At 40.9% G+C, this 22,639-nt stretch overlaps 1 protein-coding gene across 3 annotated transcripts in view; it reads right to left on the reverse strand.

The window, feature by feature from the left end:
* Nucleotides 1-22,639, reverse strand: part of grin2da (glutamate receptor, ionotropic, N-methyl D-aspartate 2D, a) — a 130,742-nt gene that overhangs the window by 53,778 nt on the left and 54,325 nt on the right. For all 3 annotated transcript variants that reach the window (XM_084379499.1, XM_084379501.1, XM_084379500.1), the window contains 4 exons: nt 22,245-22,359; nt 13,693-13,898; nt 9,931-10,099; nt 3,775-3,928 (listed from right to left, as the gene is read on the reverse strand). In XM_084379499.1, coding sequence (XP_084235625.1) covers nt 3,775-3,928; nt 9,931-10,099; nt 13,693-13,898; nt 22,245-22,359 — 644 coding nt within the window. The remainder of the gene's footprint in view (nt 1-3,774; nt 3,929-9,930; nt 10,100-13,692; nt 13,899-22,244; nt 22,360-22,639) is intronic.

Consider the following 22,639-nt stretch of genomic DNA (forward strand, 5'->3'; position numbering starts at 1 on the left):
TCAAGTTCAGGTTTTCATTAGCATTTTCTACAGGAAGAGCAGAACAGATACTCAGAGCAGGCGAGCGTGTTATATAACATTACAAACTGTTGAACAGGAGACTTCTTATTACTGCACGAGGGTTGAAGGTAAATGTCACTGAACTTAATTATTCGAAAGTTTCTTTTCAACGAAAGCCAACACTCGATTTTTCAATTTTCATTAACTGCTATAAAACTGTTATATAATAGTGGTACAATATATCTGAGCTTTGGCATATTAATAATGTATGTGGGTTCATTTTCTATATTAGTTTTTAATCACTTTCTTCTGCTATTTCAGTTTTTCTCCATATCTGTGTTTAACAAGATCTCTGATGTTAAGAGAATATTTACTTTTTAGTATAAATAACAAATATTCCTCTATTAACTTATTATCACGGGAAATCGGGTCAACAAGTAAAACGGAAATCAGGATTCATGACAATCAAGCGCTCTAATTACAAACTAATCCTGCCGATTTCCTGATGTTTTCTCGTCTTTGATTGACAAATTCAAACGTTTGAGGTTATGTCACAGTTCAAAGAGGCAGCCAGCGTGTCCTGCAGCAGAATGTACTCTGTGGTTTATTCACACCGGCAGCTTATTTTACAGCCCAGATGGAGGGGTTCAGAAAGTAGTCGCCCGAGACGCTGCTCTGTGCTAACAAGTCATTTTGCTACGGGTTATCGTCTCATCTGGCTGGTACAATACATACACAGAGAAACACACACAGACACACACACACACACACACACACACACACACACACACAGCAGCAGCATGTCAACCAGCCGCTGCTCAGATTAAAACATCTGAGAACGTCTGAAAATATCTGAAGCAGCCCTATCGCTCTCTCTATCAAAGCCACTCAACCTCTCCCCCAGTTCTTTGTGTTTATATTGGTACATAACAAGACTCTCTCTCTCTCTCTCTCTCTCTCTCTCTCTCTCCCCCTCCAGCTCTCTCTCGCCCTCATCTCTCCATCTCTTCATGCTTGGAAAATGTCTGGAATTAGTCTAAGACGATTTGTAAATTAAGAGGTGTTATCTTTAGGAGAGGCCAACTTTTTTCTGGAGCGTATACTTTATTAAAAAAAAAAAGAAAAGAAGCCGCTTCACTGCGGGAGCTCGTTTGGATACTGAGAATATTAAATCTAAAGTCCGGGGAGGCAGCACTTTTTTTCTTTGAGATGCAAAGTCATGAGTGCGAACCTTTTTCAAGTGGGAGACAAAGCAAGTGGGAAAAGGCCTTTCACATAATTTAGGATCATTTACACACACTGTACAGGGTTATGTAAGTCATCCGGGCTGCTGTCGTACTACTGTACCCCTTCAAAGGCCTACATCTGCAAATTAAAGGACCGAGATCCAATCTCTAACACTTCAACGCTGCTGATTAACAGCTAGAGATAAAAGTTCTTCCATTTTTGGGTCAATTTTGCTCACAAGTGAAGTGTACTCTATGTGCGTCTCTACATCTGATACCCTTAAAAGATATTTTTGATGTGAAATGTCAGAGATAACAATAAGCAGTTTCATGTCACGGCAGCTCACACAGATCCATGTGGTTTTTGGATATTTTTAATGTGTGCAAACATTTAGCATTTGTCTTTTTCGTTACAGCTGCAATGCAAAAGGCTTTAATGATTTTGAACATGAATACAGGCCAGATCCTGAATTTCCACTCTCTGTCTCCTCCGTGTGAAAACACACAATCGTGTAGCGTTCAACAAACAGAAATCCGTTGCAGAGACCATTTTCCACAAATGTATACTAGAATACAGAAGAACCAAAAGACAAGCCGCATTTTAGGCGAGGGATCCGCTTCTTTAAAACCCTCATTTAACCAGGGACACTTAGCTGAGAACAATGCTGTCTTTTTTAGGAAGGACTTGTTCACACTCAGCTGCACATTTACACCTGGGAGCTGTCCTGTACACCACAGTCTGATGTGTTGGCCACTGAGCAGCTCCACTGGAGCTGTTTAGGGTTGAGCGTCTTGCTGAAGGGCATCTTAGTGGTGATAACCGACAAGGGGCAAGTGTTGGTTTTACTCCTGCTGGTTCAGGGATCAGGGTCAACTCACACTGGACATTTTTAACACGCTTTTCTGCAGACAGGATCCTGCAACTTTTAGCAACAGTCGAAAAATATGGCTGCTCGCACTGAATTTAAGAACTCAGCCCAATAAAGTTTATTCACAGAAGAAGCTCCCGTCCTCAGCAATGTCGACTAGAGGGGGAATGAGGTAGCGTTACTCCGTGCAGTTCTACTGTGAACACAAAGCAATGAGCAAAGGGAACAATATGGAGCTGCAGATGGCTGGAAGATGCAGACAGTGTGGTGTCTGCGCTGCACAATCTCAGCCAAGGCTACAGTTAGAGCCACAGCATGTCAGATAGAAACTCCAATAATATTAAAACAAACAGAGTTGTGACAGCAGCCAAATCAGAGCATGGAGCCGCTCAAACTGCAGACAGGCGGCCAAAATGTAATGTGATCCGACAGTGAGGTCGTTGATCATTCAGGCAATTCATTTAGGCTTTGTGACCCCTTTAAAACTGCATGTCCCAGTTATAAAAATAGTCGGGGGGCGACCAATTTCAGCTAGACTTAATCCGAACACTATCTTTCGGTTTAGGTTGCCACTGTGAACTGCTTGGAGGAACAATCACCGTCTCTTAAGGATGATATTTCATTAATAATCGAATCTGTTAAGTCTGAACCACCATGAATGATCGCCTCATTTAGACTTTCACATTTACATAATTTGGTTAAATAGAAAGACAGAAACCCTCTGCATGACCGGAGGACGCTGCAACTCTTTGGTTTGGTAATGATACAAGTTGTTTTAGATATAAATGTACAACAGGTTGTGATTTTAAGCTTGTTGTACTATTTTGTACTTAGAAATCTTTGGTTCTTGTAAATACTTGGGCAATAAAGTGGATTTGCAGACAGCAAACTATAATAACAGCAGGTCATCTTTTAGAAATAGACAGCAACTACATCAATTTAAGTTCAAGTTGACTTTGCAACATGTATTTTTCAGTAAAACTGTCTCCACTGTGCCAATATCTGAGAGATAATCCATGTATCACAATATGTTATTTTAGTTGAAGTAAGTTTTGACTATGTACCAAAGCTGCATGGGAAAATAACAACAACCAGGGAAATAAAACCATGAAACTCCCTTTTGGTTTGATTCAAAAACACAAACACTTAAAGTAGGACAGCGAGAAAGAGAACAACATGTGAATCATCTGACTGAGACAGAAATCTGAAATAAATACACCTGGATCTATATCAAGAGTACGTTCTTTGTGCTTTATATTGGTCATATTGTATAGAACTTATATTAAACCTTATACTGAACTATCGTCCATCGACATGTTAGATTGTTTCACATCTGTCCACAGCTTTTATTCCATCCACAGGTGACTATGACTCTTTTATTTTTTCCATTTAGGTTTTTGGCCGAGGTTCACCTCGCCTCAGAGAGCCTGACGGGGGTCGGCAGCAGTTGATGTGTCAGTAAATCCATTTTTGGTACTTGGAAAAATAATGTTTTCTTTGAACTACTACTGACCAATGTTTGACACACAAGCAGCTAAACTAATTACTGTACAGGTGCAATAAGATGTATGGTTTTTTTTTGTAACTACACCATTTGTACATTTACCCAACCATTGAATACTGCCGATTCGAGTCTCTGCAGATAAACATGTACTTCATTAAAAGGTACAGTGACTCACCAAGGAAAGCAGAAGGGGATACGGTGCCGTTGCTGCGAGAAACCATGACGCTGATTCCCGTCTCCACGAAGGGAACGGAGAACTCTACGACCTCCGACCTCTCCTCGTTGATGGTGAGAGAACCGATGGCCATGTCTGCCCTGTTGTTCACCACCTGGAAAACAAGACGACAATTTATGATCTCTACACCCTCCACAAAGCGTTGCCTTAAGACTGTGTTGTGCATAGAAGTGGCGAACACAGAGAGAATCTTTGAAAAAAAATAAATCCAAAGCACTCGTCGTCAGTGATGTTTGAAAATAAACACTTCATAGGCTTTGTCAATGAACTGGATGAATGACTGACTGAATAAATCTGAGTGGGTTTCACTTTTATTTTGTCTCGGCGTGTGGCGTGAAACTGGGCTACGTTCCTCCTCAGAGCTCCTCTGACAGCTGTAATTGAGGCTCAGGTGGTCAAGAGGTGAGGACGTGAGGGGATTCACAGCTCTGTCGTGTTTCACCTGGCAGGAAACAGAGGTTACTTGACTGTGGCTGAGGGACTGTGGAGGTTAGAGAAGCTGGCTGCAGACCAAAAGTTCATTAGTCTGAGTCCTGGCCTGGCCCCAAATCTCTGTGAAGACAAAAGACTCTGCGGTGCCTCACCAGACGCCACTGAGACGCCTTTCAGCAGCTCTTAAAGACACAATCCTTTAAGTCCTCTTTTTCTGTTGACCACTTAAGTGTTCAGCGCTCATCGATTCATTGTTGTGTGTGATGTACTGCACCATGCAGTTATCAATTGTCAATCAAAAAATAGTAGCAGCGTGGTGATGTCTTTAACTTTGGATTTTTCTGTTGATGCAATTTGGGATGAAGGTGCCACTTTTTTCTTTGTTCAGCCATGAAAGCATCTGCTGCTCAAACCTGTGCAGCCACTCAATAGATCAGATATGTCTGAAATACGGCTGTAGTGATGGCAGAACACAGGGGGACAAAATGGTGCAGTCATTTTCCATAGAAAGTTGGAAGAGTTACAGAACTTAAGCTCTCTATGACTGCCTTCTTCTGCTTTCAATCGCAATCATTACACGCGGCGCAAATCCCAGGATGTAGTGATGGTGACCCTGCAAAATAGCATTGGGGACACTTGTTTTGGTAGAAGATTTAAGTGGAGAGGTGAGTTGTGGCATTAAAATGAGCTAAATCACCAGAAAAGTTCAGGGTTAGGGTTAGGATAACTTGCCATTTTCAAGATTCAAGATCGTAGGTTGTTGCTTTTTCCAGCAGCACACAGCCTGCCATCGTCCACGTGAAACAGGCGGCCAACGGCAGGCTTGTAACCATATCTGTCGAGTCAAACTACTCTGTAGTCGACAAGGAAGCCAGCTAGACTGTTAAGACATCAACATTTTACACTGCACAGATGTTAAACCACTCTGTGCTCCAGATCTCTGAATCCCTGCAAGTGTAAGTGCGAAGACATCGACTTACTACTGGCTGTCATTAGCTGAATTACAGGAAAAACAACAATTAAAGTCAAGAGTAATGTTAACTGCTCCCGACAGCTGCCACTGCAACTTAGTGTCAACTGAAAGTAATGGCCGTGTCACAGATCAGGACCAAAGAAAAGACAATATTGCCCATTCTGAACATGAAATCAGCGAATGGGAACACATCACCGATTTCATCACACACTGAAAACCTCAATAAGAATAATTATTTCTTGTGGAACATTTAAATTGTGGTGGGAATCTCTAAAAGCTAAGCTAAAAACTGTTGCAGTAACAGGCGATGTTGTTAACCGAGCATGGTGAAATGGATTATGACCAGTTTGATTTTCTCTTACCATAAAGGCAGTGTTGGGGGTAACGAGTTACAAAGTAATGCATTACTACAATCACATCATACTGAGACCAGTAAATTCAGTAATCACATGACAGCTACTAATCCGACAATTATACCATTACTTGTGTTACATAAATTCTTCAGTCATCTGCGTAATGGGAGGTAACGACTGTCTGACACAAGATCTGAGAGACTTCGTCGTCTGCTGCTGCCTTCTGACAGTGACAGCAGCATGGGTAAGAGGAGTAAGTCCAGTTTTTTCCAAAGTTGAAGTTTGCCACTATTGATGGGGCAGCTAAGAACGGCACAGGTTCTTCAAAGATTCCTAGACGTCACTGTAAATAGCATCATCAGATAGAAAGTAAAGGTAAAAGTAGAAAATGGTGCACTTCTCAGGATGTCAGAGCTAAAAGTTTCCTAACAAATTCATACTTCCTGGTACATTGCTATGAAATGACATCATAACATAATTACATTATATAATTAAATATATGTTCAACGTGATGGATGATCTATATTAAGCAGGTTTCAAGTCTTTGCATGTCATATCATTATTCATTATAATACCACAACATAATACAATCATGGGAATTAATGGCTGGCTGAGAGGCAGGAAAGGAGAAAGCCGTGCAGCTGAAACTCAACGCGCTCAGTTAACCTTCTCATGATGAGCGCAGGTGGAAACTTTTTGTGTTTACTTTGCAAAATCAATAGTTTGTCTTTGAAGCCTCCAGAGACGCTTTAAAGTTTCTACAAGAGTGTGATGAAGCACACGTTTTCACACTTTCGGTACCGTGTTGATAATTTGCTTTTCTGCCTGTTGAGATCAATCAATCCATGATAATTATTCCATTTCATTCAACGAGGTAATTTAAATTATTTGAATACAGTCTGAAAGCAACACCTGTGACACATTCAGCAAACGCTTAATCACTGCACTTTATACTGGGGACAAAAAATATAATACCAAGGTGATTCATATCGTAGGAGGAGAAAATGTTAAGGATGGAAGAAATTACAACCTCATTGGGAGGCATTCATGTGATGAAGAAGGACAAAGAGTGCAAGGCTGAACGACATTCTGCGAAATAGCAGAAATGATTGTCCAAGCGTAGGGTTTCACTGCAGAGACAAGGACACGGCACAAGTCTGAGGAAGATGGGCCCATTAGCCTTGGAGAGATTTTACTTTGGATGAGACAGGAGTTTAGCTAATAGAAAAAAAAAGACAATGAAGGTAAAAAGAGGAGGGCAGTCAAAGGGAAAAAAGTGCTTCTTTTTTTCTGTTCACAACAATTACTGCCACAGGAAGCAACAACAAAACAACCAAGGACTGGAAGGGTGTGAGCTCTAAATTATCACAAAGACTCAGCTGTCCATCAGCACACATGATCGTCTGCCGCCACGAATGAGTTACGAATAAGAAGCTGGGCAAGAGGTGGAGACACACATATATTACCTTCATGCAAACACACATAAACCTCAAACTTCCACACATACATGGTTTCACGTAACGTATGTGACCCTGCAAACCTCTAACCCTAAAGCTGGATTTAAACTTCAGAGGTTACGTGCTTAGCATTTCTAATATACACTATGCTTTTGCTAGCTAACGCTCAATCCAACTATAGTACCATCTGGGTTATGGGGACTAAGCTTGGACTGTGATCTCATAGACCTAATCTTCCTAAGCAGATATCTGCACATGAATGATGAATATGCAGGAACAGCATTTGGTATTGGAGGCATTTTTGTTTGCATTTGTAGTCTGAGTAGTATTGACCAATAATGTTTGAGCGGCCTTTGGTTGCATGCTGGTAAACAGTCCGTGTGCACACTAAACATAACGTCTGAACCCATCGGCTATGTCTGATCCTGATTTAGCTTTGGATTAGAATCAGAAAATCTTGGTCCAGATATCCGTTATCTGGATTTCCACTGGCTGCACCAGAAGCCCTCAAACATTGGCCGTGGGCCCCAGAGGCTAAATCGTCATTAGATGATAAATGATGAGCTCCAAGATTGGATATGTTGCAAAGTCATTTATGGTGAATGATAGAATGTAAACCAGATTATGATCTTATTAAAAGTTGTTTGTGAGAAAATTGATTTTTAAGTCTCATTTCCAACGGCCACCCTCCCAAAGCGTCAGTATTTGATGAGTTGAAGATTGTTACAGATTGGATTTATGATCATTACACAACAAAAGTTTATTGATGTGGTGCAGATGAGACATCAGATTTGATTCAGGACGTCCAGGTCTGTGCTACAGTGGAGATTTCAGTTTGAGAAAGGGTGTAAATAACATCTTCTCAATTCAATCTGGGATCGTTGGGCTTCCTGGGACTTATTAGGGTTATGCTGGACAAGCTGTATGGAGCAATTTTATGTTTTCTTTCAGATATTTCAGATTCTTTCAGAAGATTTAAAACAAGTCCCCACCCAGCCAAAAATGCTAGTGGAAAAACAGCATATAAAAATAAAAATAGTAGAAACTCAGTAAATAGAGTTTTAAGTAAATTATTATCAAATAGGAGGCAACCATTTGATTTGCCTAATCATGACCTAAACCTAACTTTAAACATATCCCTTAAACAAAGTCTGAAACCCTGAACCGTTGAGGAATCGAGCCCCTCCGTCACTGTCCTCTCCAATAATGTCTCCACTCTAAAGGTCAAAAACTGAAACTGGTCCTCACAACGCTAGAGGCACAAGACCACGCACACACACACCATTTGCATCCCCCGTCTAACCCATGTTAAACCAACTCCATTAATCCAGCCACCAGAGGGGGATTGGCATCATAGAAACAGCAGAGGATCTGCCAACACACACACACACACACACACACACACACACACACACACACAGTCATGTACAAACAGTCTGTGTTGTCCTCTCTCTCTCTCTCTCGCAGTTTCTCCAGCACTAATCTTTCTGACAGCCTCTCTCCATATTTCCTCTCCTCTTCTTCGATTCGGGCCCAATCCTCTCTCGCTGGGTCGCGTTTTAAAGGATTTGAGGCGGGATAAAAAGAATTTCACGGGAGCACTTGAATCAAGCCCCCTTTTTTGTAAACACAACAAAAGAAAAAAGAAAAGCAGAATGAGTAAAAAAAAAAAAAGACAATACTACTGTACAGCGAAAATGGAGAATTAAAAACATAGCTACAATATCTCACTGAGACATGCGCCGTAAAAAAAAAAGGGGTCACGGTGTGTTTGTGGTCTGAACACGAGAATAAACTCCCAGAGGAAATGTAATATGCAAGCTGTGTCTTCTTTCAAGACCCAACTGAAAACAGCGTTTAATCTCTCACCCAAGCTGCTGTCGCTGAGGTGTTTATTTGTTTGCTGTGAGTTCTGTGTGGCTTATTAATGTTTCATGATGGCATTTTTTTTGCATTTATCTGTAACTTTAAAGAAATTGCCTGACATTTTGGGAAATATGCGTGTTTGCTTTCTTATAGTGAGATGCTTGATGGCAATCTTAGGTGTGTGAGCGTTAAGTATGGAGCTGGTCCGTCTCTGACACCATGACTTGTTTCTGCACTATGTACATAACTTCAGTGAGAGGGTTGGATCACAGTGTTACATACATGTTCACTTCAAGATACACGTTTTCAACACATTGTTATGAGGTAATGAGTTGTGTTTGTAGTTAGCACCTTCATTACATCTGACAAATAAACTGTGGGGGGCGCCAAACTGCAATGTTGCTTTAATGTATGGAATTAGAGCTGCAACCACTAATAGCTTAATGGATAAGTTGTCAAGTATTAAATTAAATGCCATTTTTTTAAATTATTGATTAATTGGTTTGACACATTTTTAAGAAAAGAACGTCCAAGTTCTCTGATTTCTTTTATTTACCATATAATATGTTTAACACCAGATAAAACCTAGAAAAAAGCCCCCTGAAATACAATCATAGTCCTAAAAGTACCAAATTGATATTCTTACAACAACTGTCATACCATGTTCAGTTTAAATGTTTGACCTGACTTTCAAATCAGGAGAGATAGCGAGAAGGCTCCCAAGCCGACGGCTGCAGTTCAACACAGCTTTCATTTGTAAGCGTAACACCACTGGACATTTTTAAGGAGACTTCGAAACATTTTCCAGCCGTGTTTGTGCCGTCCAAAACAGGTATTTTAAGCCAAAACATGATCTTTTCCTAACTTTAACCAAGAGGCCTTTGCCCCTAAACCTGAACGTAAAGTTGTAGAACGAAATTTATTCTTTGGGTTGAAGAGAAGGCATTTTTATATTGCATAGATATGTAATAATTGTATGTTATTAAAATATCGAAATGTACATGAAGATCCTCACCTCTCCGACCATGCCATTCCACTCCCCATCAATGTTCTTTCCATGCCTCCCGTTGGTCACCAGGTAAAGGTCGTAGGTGAAACCCACAATTTTTGCCAGTCGCTTGAGGACGTCGATGCAGAACCCTTTGCAGCAGTGCTTCATGGGCCCGGTGGCATCCACCACCAAACTGAGGAGATGATGTGAGAGAAAGACAGATGTGCAAAAGTAGTGAGCGTGATTTTTTAAGATGTGTTATCAGGTGCGCTCTGACCTGGATGGGCTGTTCGTCTGCTAGGAGAGATTTAAAAACAAACAGATGAGTACAGAGGAGACGCAGGGAGAATGAGCAAGAAAAGGAAGGAAGGTATGAATTATGGGCCAGGGACTGTGAGTGGATCGATACTGACAGTTTGGGCTGTTGGGTTTGAAAAGGCAATGCTTGACAGGTCAGAGAGCTCTGGGGGAAAAGGGTTGCTTTATTAAAACCGCATTTTGTTTGTTCTTTTGGACGCCTTCTAAATTTGAAAAACTCGTGCCCTGGCCTCTGACTGCCTCGTTCCTGTGAGAATTCATCCGGTGAACACTTCAGCCTGCGAGCCTCAAGAGCAGGTCGCACATGCAAGACATTCAGATCGCTATCAGTCAAGTGGCTGCAGTGTCCTCCATCAGCTGTCCACACCAAGTGCCTGTTTGAGACGTAGCTATGACAACCTCTCGCCTCTGTTACCTAGCAACACAACACACTTGCTCTTTTGGTAAATTGTTTTTTCTACTAATAAACTTATGGGAGTGGGACACTTAACTCCTCCGTACTCATTAAACATATTGTTCTACACATGAAGTCTGGTCTTTTTTTTTTTTTTTAGCAAAACAACAGGAAGTAAAAGTTGTGTTAATGTGAAATTTAGATTTTTCACGGTTGTGATTTTTTTTTTAACCATAGTCTTGATTCTCTTCTCGGGTGTGTGCAATTACATTTTGCATTATTGGCATAATGTATTTCTGCGACTCAATCACGTTACGTCTCCATGTCTGGTTCGTTATCGTCTTATAAGTGTTTTCTTTTCTGTGGGCCGCTGTGAGTGTGTTTCTCTCAATCATGCCGTTAGAAAACAATTTCTTGACTTTGCGTTCTCATTATAGCTAGCCAGTTAAGTCAACTCTGAGGGGTCACACTATGTTAAATTCAGAAACACAGTTATTTCTCTACAGTGATGTCGTCCCCATCACAATGTTTCACTGTGGACATTATCATTTGCCAATTCGGTAGACATAGCCCAACTGTAACAGTAAGCGGATGCATAATATCATAACATTTCTTGTCACCACAGAATAGATGAAAGCAGGTAAATCTGTTAAGTCTGCTATACTGTATTTTTCATTATAAGGGTATTCATTTCAGTTCTGCACATTTGCACAGGATGCCTGGAAGTTTGGATTCATACAATATATGAACTCAGTTACATTTGAAGCCTAAGAGATTAGTAGGGTTTTTTGTGTTATCGTGTGGTAAGTGATCGTTTGAGATTCAAACACAGCACATGCATGTCGTGGTCCTCATCAAAGGTGGTAAATATTTATAGCAAAAGGCTCAAAAGGTTTAAGTGCCTGGTTGTGTAACAGTAATTTATATGCATGTTTAATTCAAGCACTGAACAAACAAATCATGACCTTGGTTGTGATGACAGGAGGAAATAAAAACAATAACACATCTCGCAACATCAGAGGACGCACGCGGTGTCAGGTAAAACAAAGACGGCAAATCAATTAAACAGAGCAGCATAAAAAAAATACAAGTCATTTAATTTTTTAAATAGAAAAGGATGTCAAAGGAAGACGAGCACCACAGGGAGACACGCGGGGTCAAAGTCGGTTGATTAACAAGAGACCAAAACGTCTGTCTCAGCCAATGAAATTGATGGAGGATGAACTCGTTATCTTCCTATTGGCCAGGTCATGTGCTGGCAGGAAGGAAGCTTATCTGGGATAGAGCAGGAGCCCAGAGCGCACACACACATGCACACACACACACACACACACACACACACACACACACACACACACACATGCTTTGTCTCTCTTTCTCACACTGATTTATTTCTCCAATGAACCTTATAAAAACATAAAACAGGAGAATAATTGATAGAAGATTCTAGTAATTATATCAGTTATTAGTGTCATGTTGTTCCTATGGTTCGGTGTACATCATTTATGTAAAGTCATGGGGATGCAGCAGGGATCTTTTGCTCCATGATTAAAAGTACATTGATAATTTATGATTATATGGATTAATTAAAATACAATTAACCTTACTTTGCTGTGTGGTTTCAAGTTTCTATAATAACATTATGGTCTATCATGTTCATAATTGCATGCTTTTAAGTGGCAAAATAGGATTTTGCCAGAATACACACTGAAGAAGGGTTAGATTTCTTCTGTTTATTCGCTACAAGAGGGACTCAGCACCCTGTACTGAAGCTGTATACGTGAGTTGAGTGCGTTGTCTCTTATTTGCATGCTTTTCAGTGGCACCATGTAACTTTTTAATGTGTAGCTGCTGTGGGGAAATTTCCTCCCTGAGATAATTAAGTCAGTTTGTGATGTTTCAATCTATTGATCCCACACAGGGAGTCTTTCTTTAAGCCTTCCCCTCCCTGGACACTGCACCTGCAGATGGTAAAGATTTAATGTCTTGGTCACGGATGCTTGGCCAGACATTTCAATTTCACAAAAGATCAGAGCGGGCAAGTTCTGGTTTCAGGATGTTTTCTATTGAACTACTTTTTGAAACTTTTTTCCCACTTTCCACTGAGGTTTACAGGCTGATAAGGGTTTAAAGGAGAAACCAAGAGGAGACATCAAGGCTAGAAATCACTTTTATACCAAACCGACTTCTTTTATGCGAAACTGCTTCAGTCCATTCTCGGACAGAAAAATGTGACAGATACAGTATATTATTTTGTTTCTGTCTGCTTGTGGCCATAATAAACTGCAGGGCATTCTGACCTGCCACTTTTTTGGGGGAGTAACAAAAACAAGTTGTTAACGCTCACTTTCATTGCAAAATTCCTTCTTCTTTTCTGTTTTTTCTCTTATTTTTGCTTTTGCTGAATGATTTCAAAACTCTCATCATCCTCTCAATGAGTCAGATCAAAATGGATTGTACAGATGTGTGCAGGTGACAGTTGATTTGCTTTGATGGCTATAATAGACAGATTGGCTGTCATGAAAAGCCAAGAAGAGCCAAAGCTAGTGTTGTGAAACTCTCAAAGGAGCTCTGCTGTGCAGAAGTGAAGGAATACTTTCTGTTACTAAGAATGCAATTTCCTTTGACCATGTGCTGTGTCTTTCGGAAGGCATATAAGTGTATTAATTCCCCAGTTTCACCACCAATCAATAGACTGCCAATCAACTAGTGGTCGGCATGTGAGTGTGACAGTTTGCCTCGTCTTGAGGCAAAAAGTACACGTGTGTATGAAGGCACAGTACCTGCAGGGGGTAAAAATGACAGGAACAACAGATGAACGTATTATAAAGAGCTAAAGTCTGTGTCGGGTGGAGTAGAGAGGAGAATGGCGGTTCATTCATAGGACTTTAAAGCTGTACAAGTGTAAAACCTCTGGATATCTTTAACGCAAAGTGGCTGTTTGTGATCATTTGTCAGTATTTAAACTAACCTTGCCGTGTTTGGATACAACAAACAAAAACAAAACAAAACAGAATGCGAGGTAAAACAACTCCATGTTTTTTCCTCCAAACTTGAAGCCTGTGGCGTGTTACCTGGTGTTGACAGGCATTCGACAGGGTACAGAGTCCCGGATGCAGGAGCTGGTGCCTGGGTCGGCCGGTTCCACGATGACAAACGGCCTCTCCTCCAAAGTGACCACTCGGAGGTGCTGGGCGTCATCCAAAGGCTTCAGGAAGGAGCCGTAACGTGACCACGGATGGTAACGCAGACGCAGATGGCCGTTCTCCCACCAGCCAACCTGAACGGATACAATGGAAAATTTGGCAGTTTTAATACATATCTCCAGTTTCTTATGTTATCACTAGTCTATGTTTGAAAATACAAAAAACAGCTGGTGCAACTGGACCCAGCACCTTGTCCCCAGATGTGAGGTCAGTCCCCATAATGTGCTGCGGAAAACAATGTCCCCGCAACGTGATTGACACAAGGACTCACACACACAAAAGAACAGACGTGAGCATTAATACTTTAACACTTCCCCAGCACAACTGCATTCACACAAACACACACATAAGCAAGTCATGAGAACACATCAACCCACACAAACTGAAAAATACAAATAGGTTCACACACACACACACACACACACACACCAACATTCATGATTATTCATGTTGGCCACTTTAACACATTAACACAAGGACCTGAGATACAAACAAGAGAGCGCTGTAAATAGCAAATTCACAGCACCTGGCACTTTGGACCAGACCCACTGTATCTTTAATGCACTTTCTGTCTCCCTTCCCTCCCTTTTTTTTTTTTTTTTTTTTTTTTTCCTGTGTTGCTGCTCTCCTCTTTCACTCTCTCTGCTGCATAAATAATAATAGCCAGAACCAACAGTTCATCCTGGAACAATATGATAATTTGCTCCTCTATGCTCATTTGTCCTTCAGTTTACCCCTCTAACCTGTTTTACATTAACTGGGATAAATGCTTTTCTGCCGCTCTTTAAACACAAAAAAGATATTTAAATGCACACACACACACACATACAGAGATCCTTGTTTTCATCATTTGCAGGGACATTAAATAGACATATTAATTTCCTGGAGCCTAACCCTAACTACTACTTCCCTAACACTAACCTTCACCCAAGTCTTAACCCTTAAATCTAATGATATACGTTGTGGGGTCCAGCATTTTGGTTCCCACAAAACTGTTGGACCCCATACCGTGAGTGGGCTCCCAGTTTCTTGACACCACAATTATAGAAAAACAAGACCACACACACACACACACACACACACACACACACACACACACACATATACCAGACAGGGGCTGAATCCCTGGATTTTCAGGTCAGCAGAAAGGCAGGAAAATAGCATGATTTGGTATTTTCTGGTTTTTGTTACCATGGAGCTCAGACAGACCTTGGTATTTTTATCAAAATTTTCAGACTCAGTCACAACACCAACATTCAATCCAACTTAAAATTATATATTTTTTAAATCATATTCATCTATTACAATGTTTATTGACCACCTTGCCAAAATGTTGCAGTGAAAAACCAAAGGAAGCTCCGGCACAATCAAAATGCGCTTAACTTGCTTTCGATAGTTAGGGATGAGGCATTTGGAAGAATAAATAATGTCCATTACTTTATTTTTGCTCTCAAATTGTTCTGTATGATCAATAATCTGTTCTGCTACCCTCCATCTGTCAATAATTCAATATTAGTCATCCCAAATCAGCCAGTAGCTGCTTTACAGAATCCATCACTTTGAGAGGAGTATTTGATTTTCTGTGTATTTGTCTTTTCTGTTCTGCCGCGGTGGCTGCGATGGCTCATTGTTACGCAGCTCCTCTTCTGTTTGTTACAAACACATCTCTGCTGCTGCTGCTGCTGCAAAGCTAAAACCCATCACTCTCTGAGTACCAGAGGACCTTTTCATACGAAGAATAAACACTCAGTGATGAGAATGGCAATAGTAAGAACTGTTCTATCCGAGGAACATGCTGAATTACTGTTACAATAGTTTACTTTGAGAAGCTAGCAGAACAGATTAATTCATAACAAAAAGTACTTTGAACAATGTTCTTTAGAAAAGTTTTTAGTGTCAGTTTCAATCACTGTGCATACGTCTGCCTCTGTAGATGCACCTTTATTTTGTTTTTCCAAGTACAAATTTTCACAGTATATAAGCTTAATATAATGCAAATTTTCCTTTTTTTCCTTATTTATTATCTGTGATCTTTGGATCGCTTTTAGTTGAAGGGCATGCTGCAAATATTGTACTGTGAAAAACGTGTATGATTCGTCTGTGGTCTCCAAAATGTAAAAAAATTAATAACCCCAGTGATGTAACAGTGATATCATTAATGTAATATCATCATTGATGTTACAAACTGATGGCATGGAGTTTGAAGGACATGTTTACCAGGCAGGAAGAGACGCTAATGACTGATGCTACAAGTAGCATTATGGCGATTGTATCAAGTGTTTTCATATCTAGTCTCTCGGCCTATGCTGCTTTGATTTTGGCATGTTTCCCCTCTTTCTGCTTCTTGCAAGTCCTCCAACCTAATCAAAATGCAAAACTAATTTGCTGCAGTAGCCCTTTAAATGCATTAGGATGATCGTATGCAGTAGGAGGACGTGGAGAGCAGTTTACCTGATTATAAAGGTTGAAAACAAGACATCAGAACCCCCGAGTTAGACTTTTCTTCAGTCTATTCTTTTTTGTTGTTGTTATTGGTTCTTTTGTAAAAGTTAAATTAATTTGACAATAAAGAAATATTTACTTCTATGCCATTATGATTTGTTTGTTTTTTTTCTGGCTGATTTATTGTGCTCACTTTCTGGCCTCTGTACCCCTGAGACCTTAAGTTTCCAGTAGGAATGATACATTTTGCTCATTATTATTGTGAGTCTTCGTCCGTCTCGACTTTCTGTCTGCCTCTGTCCTTCTCAGTTGTTTCATTATTTATTATTTTGCTCAGACTCGGTATTTCCTTCTGTTTCCGAGGAAGAGTCAAGGCTCTTTAAGTACCGATAGAACTAATACACGTATCCGACCTTGTTGTTTTCCTGAATGCTAAAGTCACTGCTCCAGTCTTAACTCCAGTATTAAAATGTCAGGGGGGAGAACCACTGGGAGTTGCAGCCAAGAGTTCCTTCCAACAGAAAGAGCGAAAACACAGCCGTCCTCACCTGTTATAATTACTGCGGGACTGGCATCCATTTTATGGGCGGCTAAGTGTCAATAGGTGTGCATTCATCCATGCGACTCCTGCCAGCAGTGGATTCATTGCTACTTTTAAGTGAATTCTGGCTCCATTTTCACTCACTGAGTGTAAAACAGTTGCAGATTGTAGTAAACAACTGAAGTATCAAATTGCCACAAAAGCCTTTTAAACTCCAGCTAGCTGCTGAAATTGAATAGCTCAAAGAGCAGGACAAAAAAATGGTGGCAGCTGAATCGGAACAAATAAAGTTTGTTTAATAGTTTGATTCAACATTGACCTCAAAAGGTTGTTCCTCACACCATGTAGCACCAGAACCAGGGTCCAGCCTCAACCAGGCTTAGCATCCGGCTCAAGTAGAAGCTACCAAATAGTTTTATTCTTGATAAATATGAAAACTTGAGTTTAACGAGCACTGGATGTGGACTTGGGGAGGTATGGGCAGTTTAAAAACCCAAGGTCGCACCCTCTGGCTTAGCCCCAGATTAAAAAATGTGGAGCAATGGACGGGATTTTCACAAATTAGCATACTCCAAAAACGTTGTATGATAGGGATTAACTTTGCTCATTTAACACCAATTTAAAAATCCCTCCCACACTGCAGCTTTAATGATGTGATGTAATGAGAAGATAAGCTGCTCAATTTAATATATGTGTTTAATATACAGTATGTCTCAGATTATGTCTGATCTCTGCTGATTACGTGTGTTATCATTGATCATTGAAACCATTATCACGCTGGCTCATCTATCTTCTGTTTTTTTTTTGCAACCTGACTTGGTCTCCATGATATTCTGATATTTTACAAAAAACAAGCTTTTTATATTAATATTGATCCTTTTTTTAAAAACAAAACTGTGGATAACATCTACAACCATGGTCGATGCAACAGTTACCTTCAGAAAAATGATCAAACAGAAACTTAGAAGGTAAAATGCTGCAGAGACTGACTCACTGCTCAGTCAAGATTTTAAACATGAGAATGAATAGTTTTTTTGTTCATGTTATTTGCCGGTAGAAGAGTCTTCTATTGGAAACTACAGTTGGTTGGAAAGTGAGAATTGAGAATTGATCTTTAAAGCCTCCCTTCCTTGTGAAGTACCTGCTGAATTATTGTAATCGATTAACAACTCTCCATCAAACTCTTCCTGAACATACTATGTGATTATTCTGTGTTGTTAAGTCGTAAAATCCTTTCTGCGTCTTTAAACTGAACTGAAATTGGATTCAGCTTTGTGTGCTTTAGGATTCCAGCTCTCTTGTCATGATGATTAAACAGACGCTGCAGCTTTCTTGTCTTATTCGCTCATTGATCGACTGTGTACTTCTCTGCTTACACTCGAACAACAAACAAATGGAGGACGACTTGCTGTATGGTTGCATCACGTAACATCTAACTTAATAAAACTCACAGATGTCAAACAGGAGAGATGAGTTCAAAAGCTTGTGTGAAAGGAGGCTCAGTTGGCGGCAGAACAACAAAAATCAACACAGGGAAGAACCCCATAATTTCCAGTATGATCTGAAGCGCAGTTACACATAATAACAATCTAACGACAACATAATTTGATGCAGGAAAAAATGGCATCAAATCGTTTAAACAACATCCTTTTATCACAGCCCGATAGCCCGGATAAATGTTAGCAGTTAATGTTTCTGCATAGCAGAGACTCGTCAAGGGTTGACATTATTATATGTATATACGCTGACTTTCACATTTGGAGGTGGAGGGGGAGGTGATGCTGTTAGCACAAGTCAAAGGCTGCCGACTGACGCAGTTCGACTCCATGGGGAGACTTCCAGACGTTTTTGTGGTGACCATTTTTGAGGTGAAGGCGGACCGTCTTCAGCCGTTTTTGTTGTTATATAACAAGGTGTGTTTTTGTGGCAGCCAAAACAGGATGTTTTCCTAACCCTGTAGTTACTTGTTGCTGATATATTGGTGGCACACAAAATTGGTAACAGCTGTGTATGTTTCTTTACCGTCTGCTGGGTACTCCAGCAGGAAAGTGTGGTTAGAGTTATTCCAATTCCTGGTAGAGGAAGGTAGGGAGGTAGGAGGAAATTACAAAAGCATGCAATTTGCCTCAAGACCAAATTCTTTGCTGGACCAAACATTCATCTCTCTGTGAATTTTCTGCCTCTGAGAGTCCTGACAAATACAGTACCAGATCTCCCTACGAGCGCTACGGCCAGCGCTCGTTCCGCTGCCCTAAAGGTTGCTGTGCACGGCAAATGCACTTCATGATTCAGCTCAGGAGAGGTTAATTCAGCAGATATACGCCTGGGAAATGGGATGTTCAGATAAATGAGGTTGGAAAGAACCACTGGGCAGTTAGGGTCAAGTGCTGGTCTCTCAGGGAGAGGTACCGCACTGTCTATCCTGTGCTTGGCCATTATCCCTCAGATCAAAAGCAGCCGTACGACATTCACTTCAAATGAGGCTGAATTAAGGCCTTTGTCCATTAAATATGAGAGTCCTTGGCTCAAAGAAATAGACTAAATGTTAAATGACATAGCCCAGGCCATTGTATTTATTTTCAGTGCTCTCATCCTTTTAAAAGTCTATGAACCAGAGAGGGATCATAAACACTGCAAAAAGTCTAAATATTGTTAAATCCTGCAGCGGGATTTCATGTTTGAAACATGACATGGGTATCCTGATGACTTCCTCCTCGTCTCACACGAATGTCAGACATAAAAGAGGAGCCATCTTTAGAGAGCAGCAGTGCAAAGTGAACCCTTATCTGTCAGTTTTTCTGCCTGCTGTAGCCAATTTTTCCTCCTCTATCTTTCCAAACCTGTGGAGTACAAGACAGCAACCTATCTCCTCTGTCAGTATCTCAGGCTTCATTCAGTACGAATTCAATAGAGTAATGTTGAGGTGCATCAAAAGCCGGAAAATGGTAAAATGGCACTATGAATCCCACAGACGGAGTAGCATGTGTTGCTGCTTCTTGCACCAGGCTCTGCTTTACCTCCCTGCTCCTCTGTGAGGTTAACTACTGCCAGAGGAATCACAGCCTGGATGTGTTGAACTCAAGGAAAGACTGAGTGAGACATGAATAAAAGAGCTGACACGCTCCCAAAATAAATGCCCCTTGTTCCGCAATCAAACGATAAGAGGCAGCGCTTTTTATTTTTCATGAGCGCTGCCGATTTGCCAGATTTTAAACTAAAAGTATCACCAGTAACTTTAATATTTCCCCTGATCTGAATCTTCGCTCCGAGGCGTGTTCATCTTCTGCAAAACAAGATCGGGGTCAATTTTGGATCATAAGCATGCATGATGTATGAAACTCTGCAAACAGCAGCATTCAGTCGAAGGGTTTTCAGATGCAAATTGCCGACAGTAAGTCAGAATTTTATAGAAAGTCCAGAGGGAGACACATTATGCAGCGCAGTGACAAGTTAATGTGTTTCATCATGGATGTTGACAACTGAAAAAGGGGGATTTAGAGGCCGATTCAGATCAAAGATTCACTGTGCGACACTGAGAAGGATTGAAGCTGGTGACAGCAGAACGGCAAAATGAGATTTTTAGGTCAAAAGTGTCGAGCAGAAACTGCTGTAATGTTACTAGTCTTACTACAGTAGTTCCCTTCTGACTGATTGTTCACCTTATACATGTGAAGACACTGCAGCCTGTCTGATCATGTAATCTGCCAAAGAGAAAAATGTAATGTAATCAAAGTATGCCATTCTGCTTTTTAGGATTTAATCAAAAGTGAAGAACATTGTGTCAATTCATCTTATTCTGAAACGATAGCATTAATTTATCATCCTGTAACCGTCTCTACTCTCCTGGTGATCCTTGAACCCTTTCTTTATCCGCCTGGCTTTGTTAAATCGAAATAGAAAAGGGGCTTCCACAGTTTGATGGCACAATTACTATATTTACATGCACAAAATATTCAGTTTTTGCCATGAATAATAAAAAAAAACCCTTCAACCATTCAACCACCTTCTTGAAAATGTCATTGTGATAATTATGCATGTCCAAAAACCAGTTGATATCCAAGTCTTTTATTATTTTTAAAAGTAGGTGTGTTTGTCCTTCTGACCAGAATTGTGGACTTTTCGTTCAGTAAAACATCTCCAGCTTTACAAACTGTTGGCTAGGTGTTACAGCCTGTGGTTAAAAACCCCTTATCAAATTGGGTAATATTGTCATTTTCTCAACAATGACTATTAAACCCAATCACGATCCACCCCTTGTCCCCACCACTTAGCACTTCCCCTCTGTTTTGCACGTTCAAACCTAGCGCTAGGTTGTTCTGATCCTTGTTACGATAGAGGGGTTTTTCAGAGGTCCACAAACCAAGGGCTATAAGAAATCTCTGTTGTTTCAGTGTATGACGAGCATAAAATACTCCCTATTAGTTTGCTGATGTCTCCGCTAGCTAACGTGACATTGTTCTGGCTTATTTGTGCCCGACAGTCCCACATTTTGATGTATTTCACATTTGAGCCTCAGTGTACATGTAAATGTTGGAAGAAAACGAGTGCCCTAAATACCATTTTAGGATGTAGCAGTATGATGTAACTCATCTGAAACTATCCCAAACCATGAAAAACAGCCCCGGAGCGAAGATACATCGACAGGGGCCTCCACATAATTACACAGGTGTAATAAATCCTGCTCAGATTAACTTCTGGCAATAATTGAGTTTACTTATTGCTTAAATCCAGCTTAATGCACTTTAATCTGTGTCCTTCATCCATCTTTCTCTTCCAGAGCCGAGCTGATAAACTGTTGAGCACTGCACCTTTTCGGGAGGAAGTTCAGCTTTGACAAGATGGTGAAGAACTAACACTTTGAAACTCAAGGACTCGTAGAGATGGTGCATGTTTAATGCAATGCTTTCTCTTTTTTTCCCCCCAAAGGTCGATTTTTCGTCCTTCAGATGAGTGAGGCCTTAAAGTCTGCACTCACCAGTAAACATATTGAGTCAGGAAAGGTCAGGAGCAAATGGAGCACAGCGGGATAGAACAAAAAGGTTTGCTTGTTTTTCTCAGGTCGAACGAAGTCCTGAGGAATTGAAAGTGCCCTCACAGGGCGGCGTTGTGGATTTGGAGCTATTACTGTACAAATGCTACACATGGCCCCCGACAGAGAGAATATCGGACTGTGAGTTAGCGCGGGCTACCAAGGCTGACAAACCCTAACGAAAGAGTGGAGGGTGAAGAGGAGAGGAGGAGGAGGAGGAGTGGAGCGAGCTTTGGGGGAAAGTAATTACATCTGAGGGAGAGAGACAGAGAGAGAGACAGTGAGATAGCAGAAAGGTGAAACCGAGCAGTGATGAGTTAGCATGTTTGATGGGCTGTGAAATTGCAGTTAGCCAGTCTAGCCGCTGCGCTGTGATAATTAGTGCCAGTTGCACAGCTGCGTACTGACCTCCTCCCAGCCTCTCCCATTGGTGTAGGAGATGACATCCAGCAGCGGTTTGGACAGGTAGCCGTCATTGTTGAAGGAATAGTCCCGCCCACCGATGGATATGTTGGTGAAGTACCTGTGAGAGAGGAGACACGAGAGTGAAGTTATTTCATGGATGGAGACCATGTAAGCGGAAAAGGAAACAGGTGTGCCGGGATCTCTGTGTGGTTATTAGGGCACCATGTCCTGCAAAAGTAGCTCAATTTCAACTGTGGATGACCAGTGGTACAAAAATCTACTCATATCATTCTCCTCATATCAGCTGGTTGTATGTTACTAAAATTCATTGGAGTTGCTGTGTCTGCCGAGCCTGATACTCCGACTGAACTTTCTGTGTTTATTTCATCTACTCATCC

This window comes from Pagrus pagrus (assembly GCF_965226575.1).
Source record: "Pagrus pagrus genome assembly, chromosome: 17".
In the NCBI taxonomy this organism is placed as follows: Eukaryota; Metazoa; Chordata; class Actinopteri; order Spariformes; family Sparidae; genus Pagrus; species Pagrus pagrus.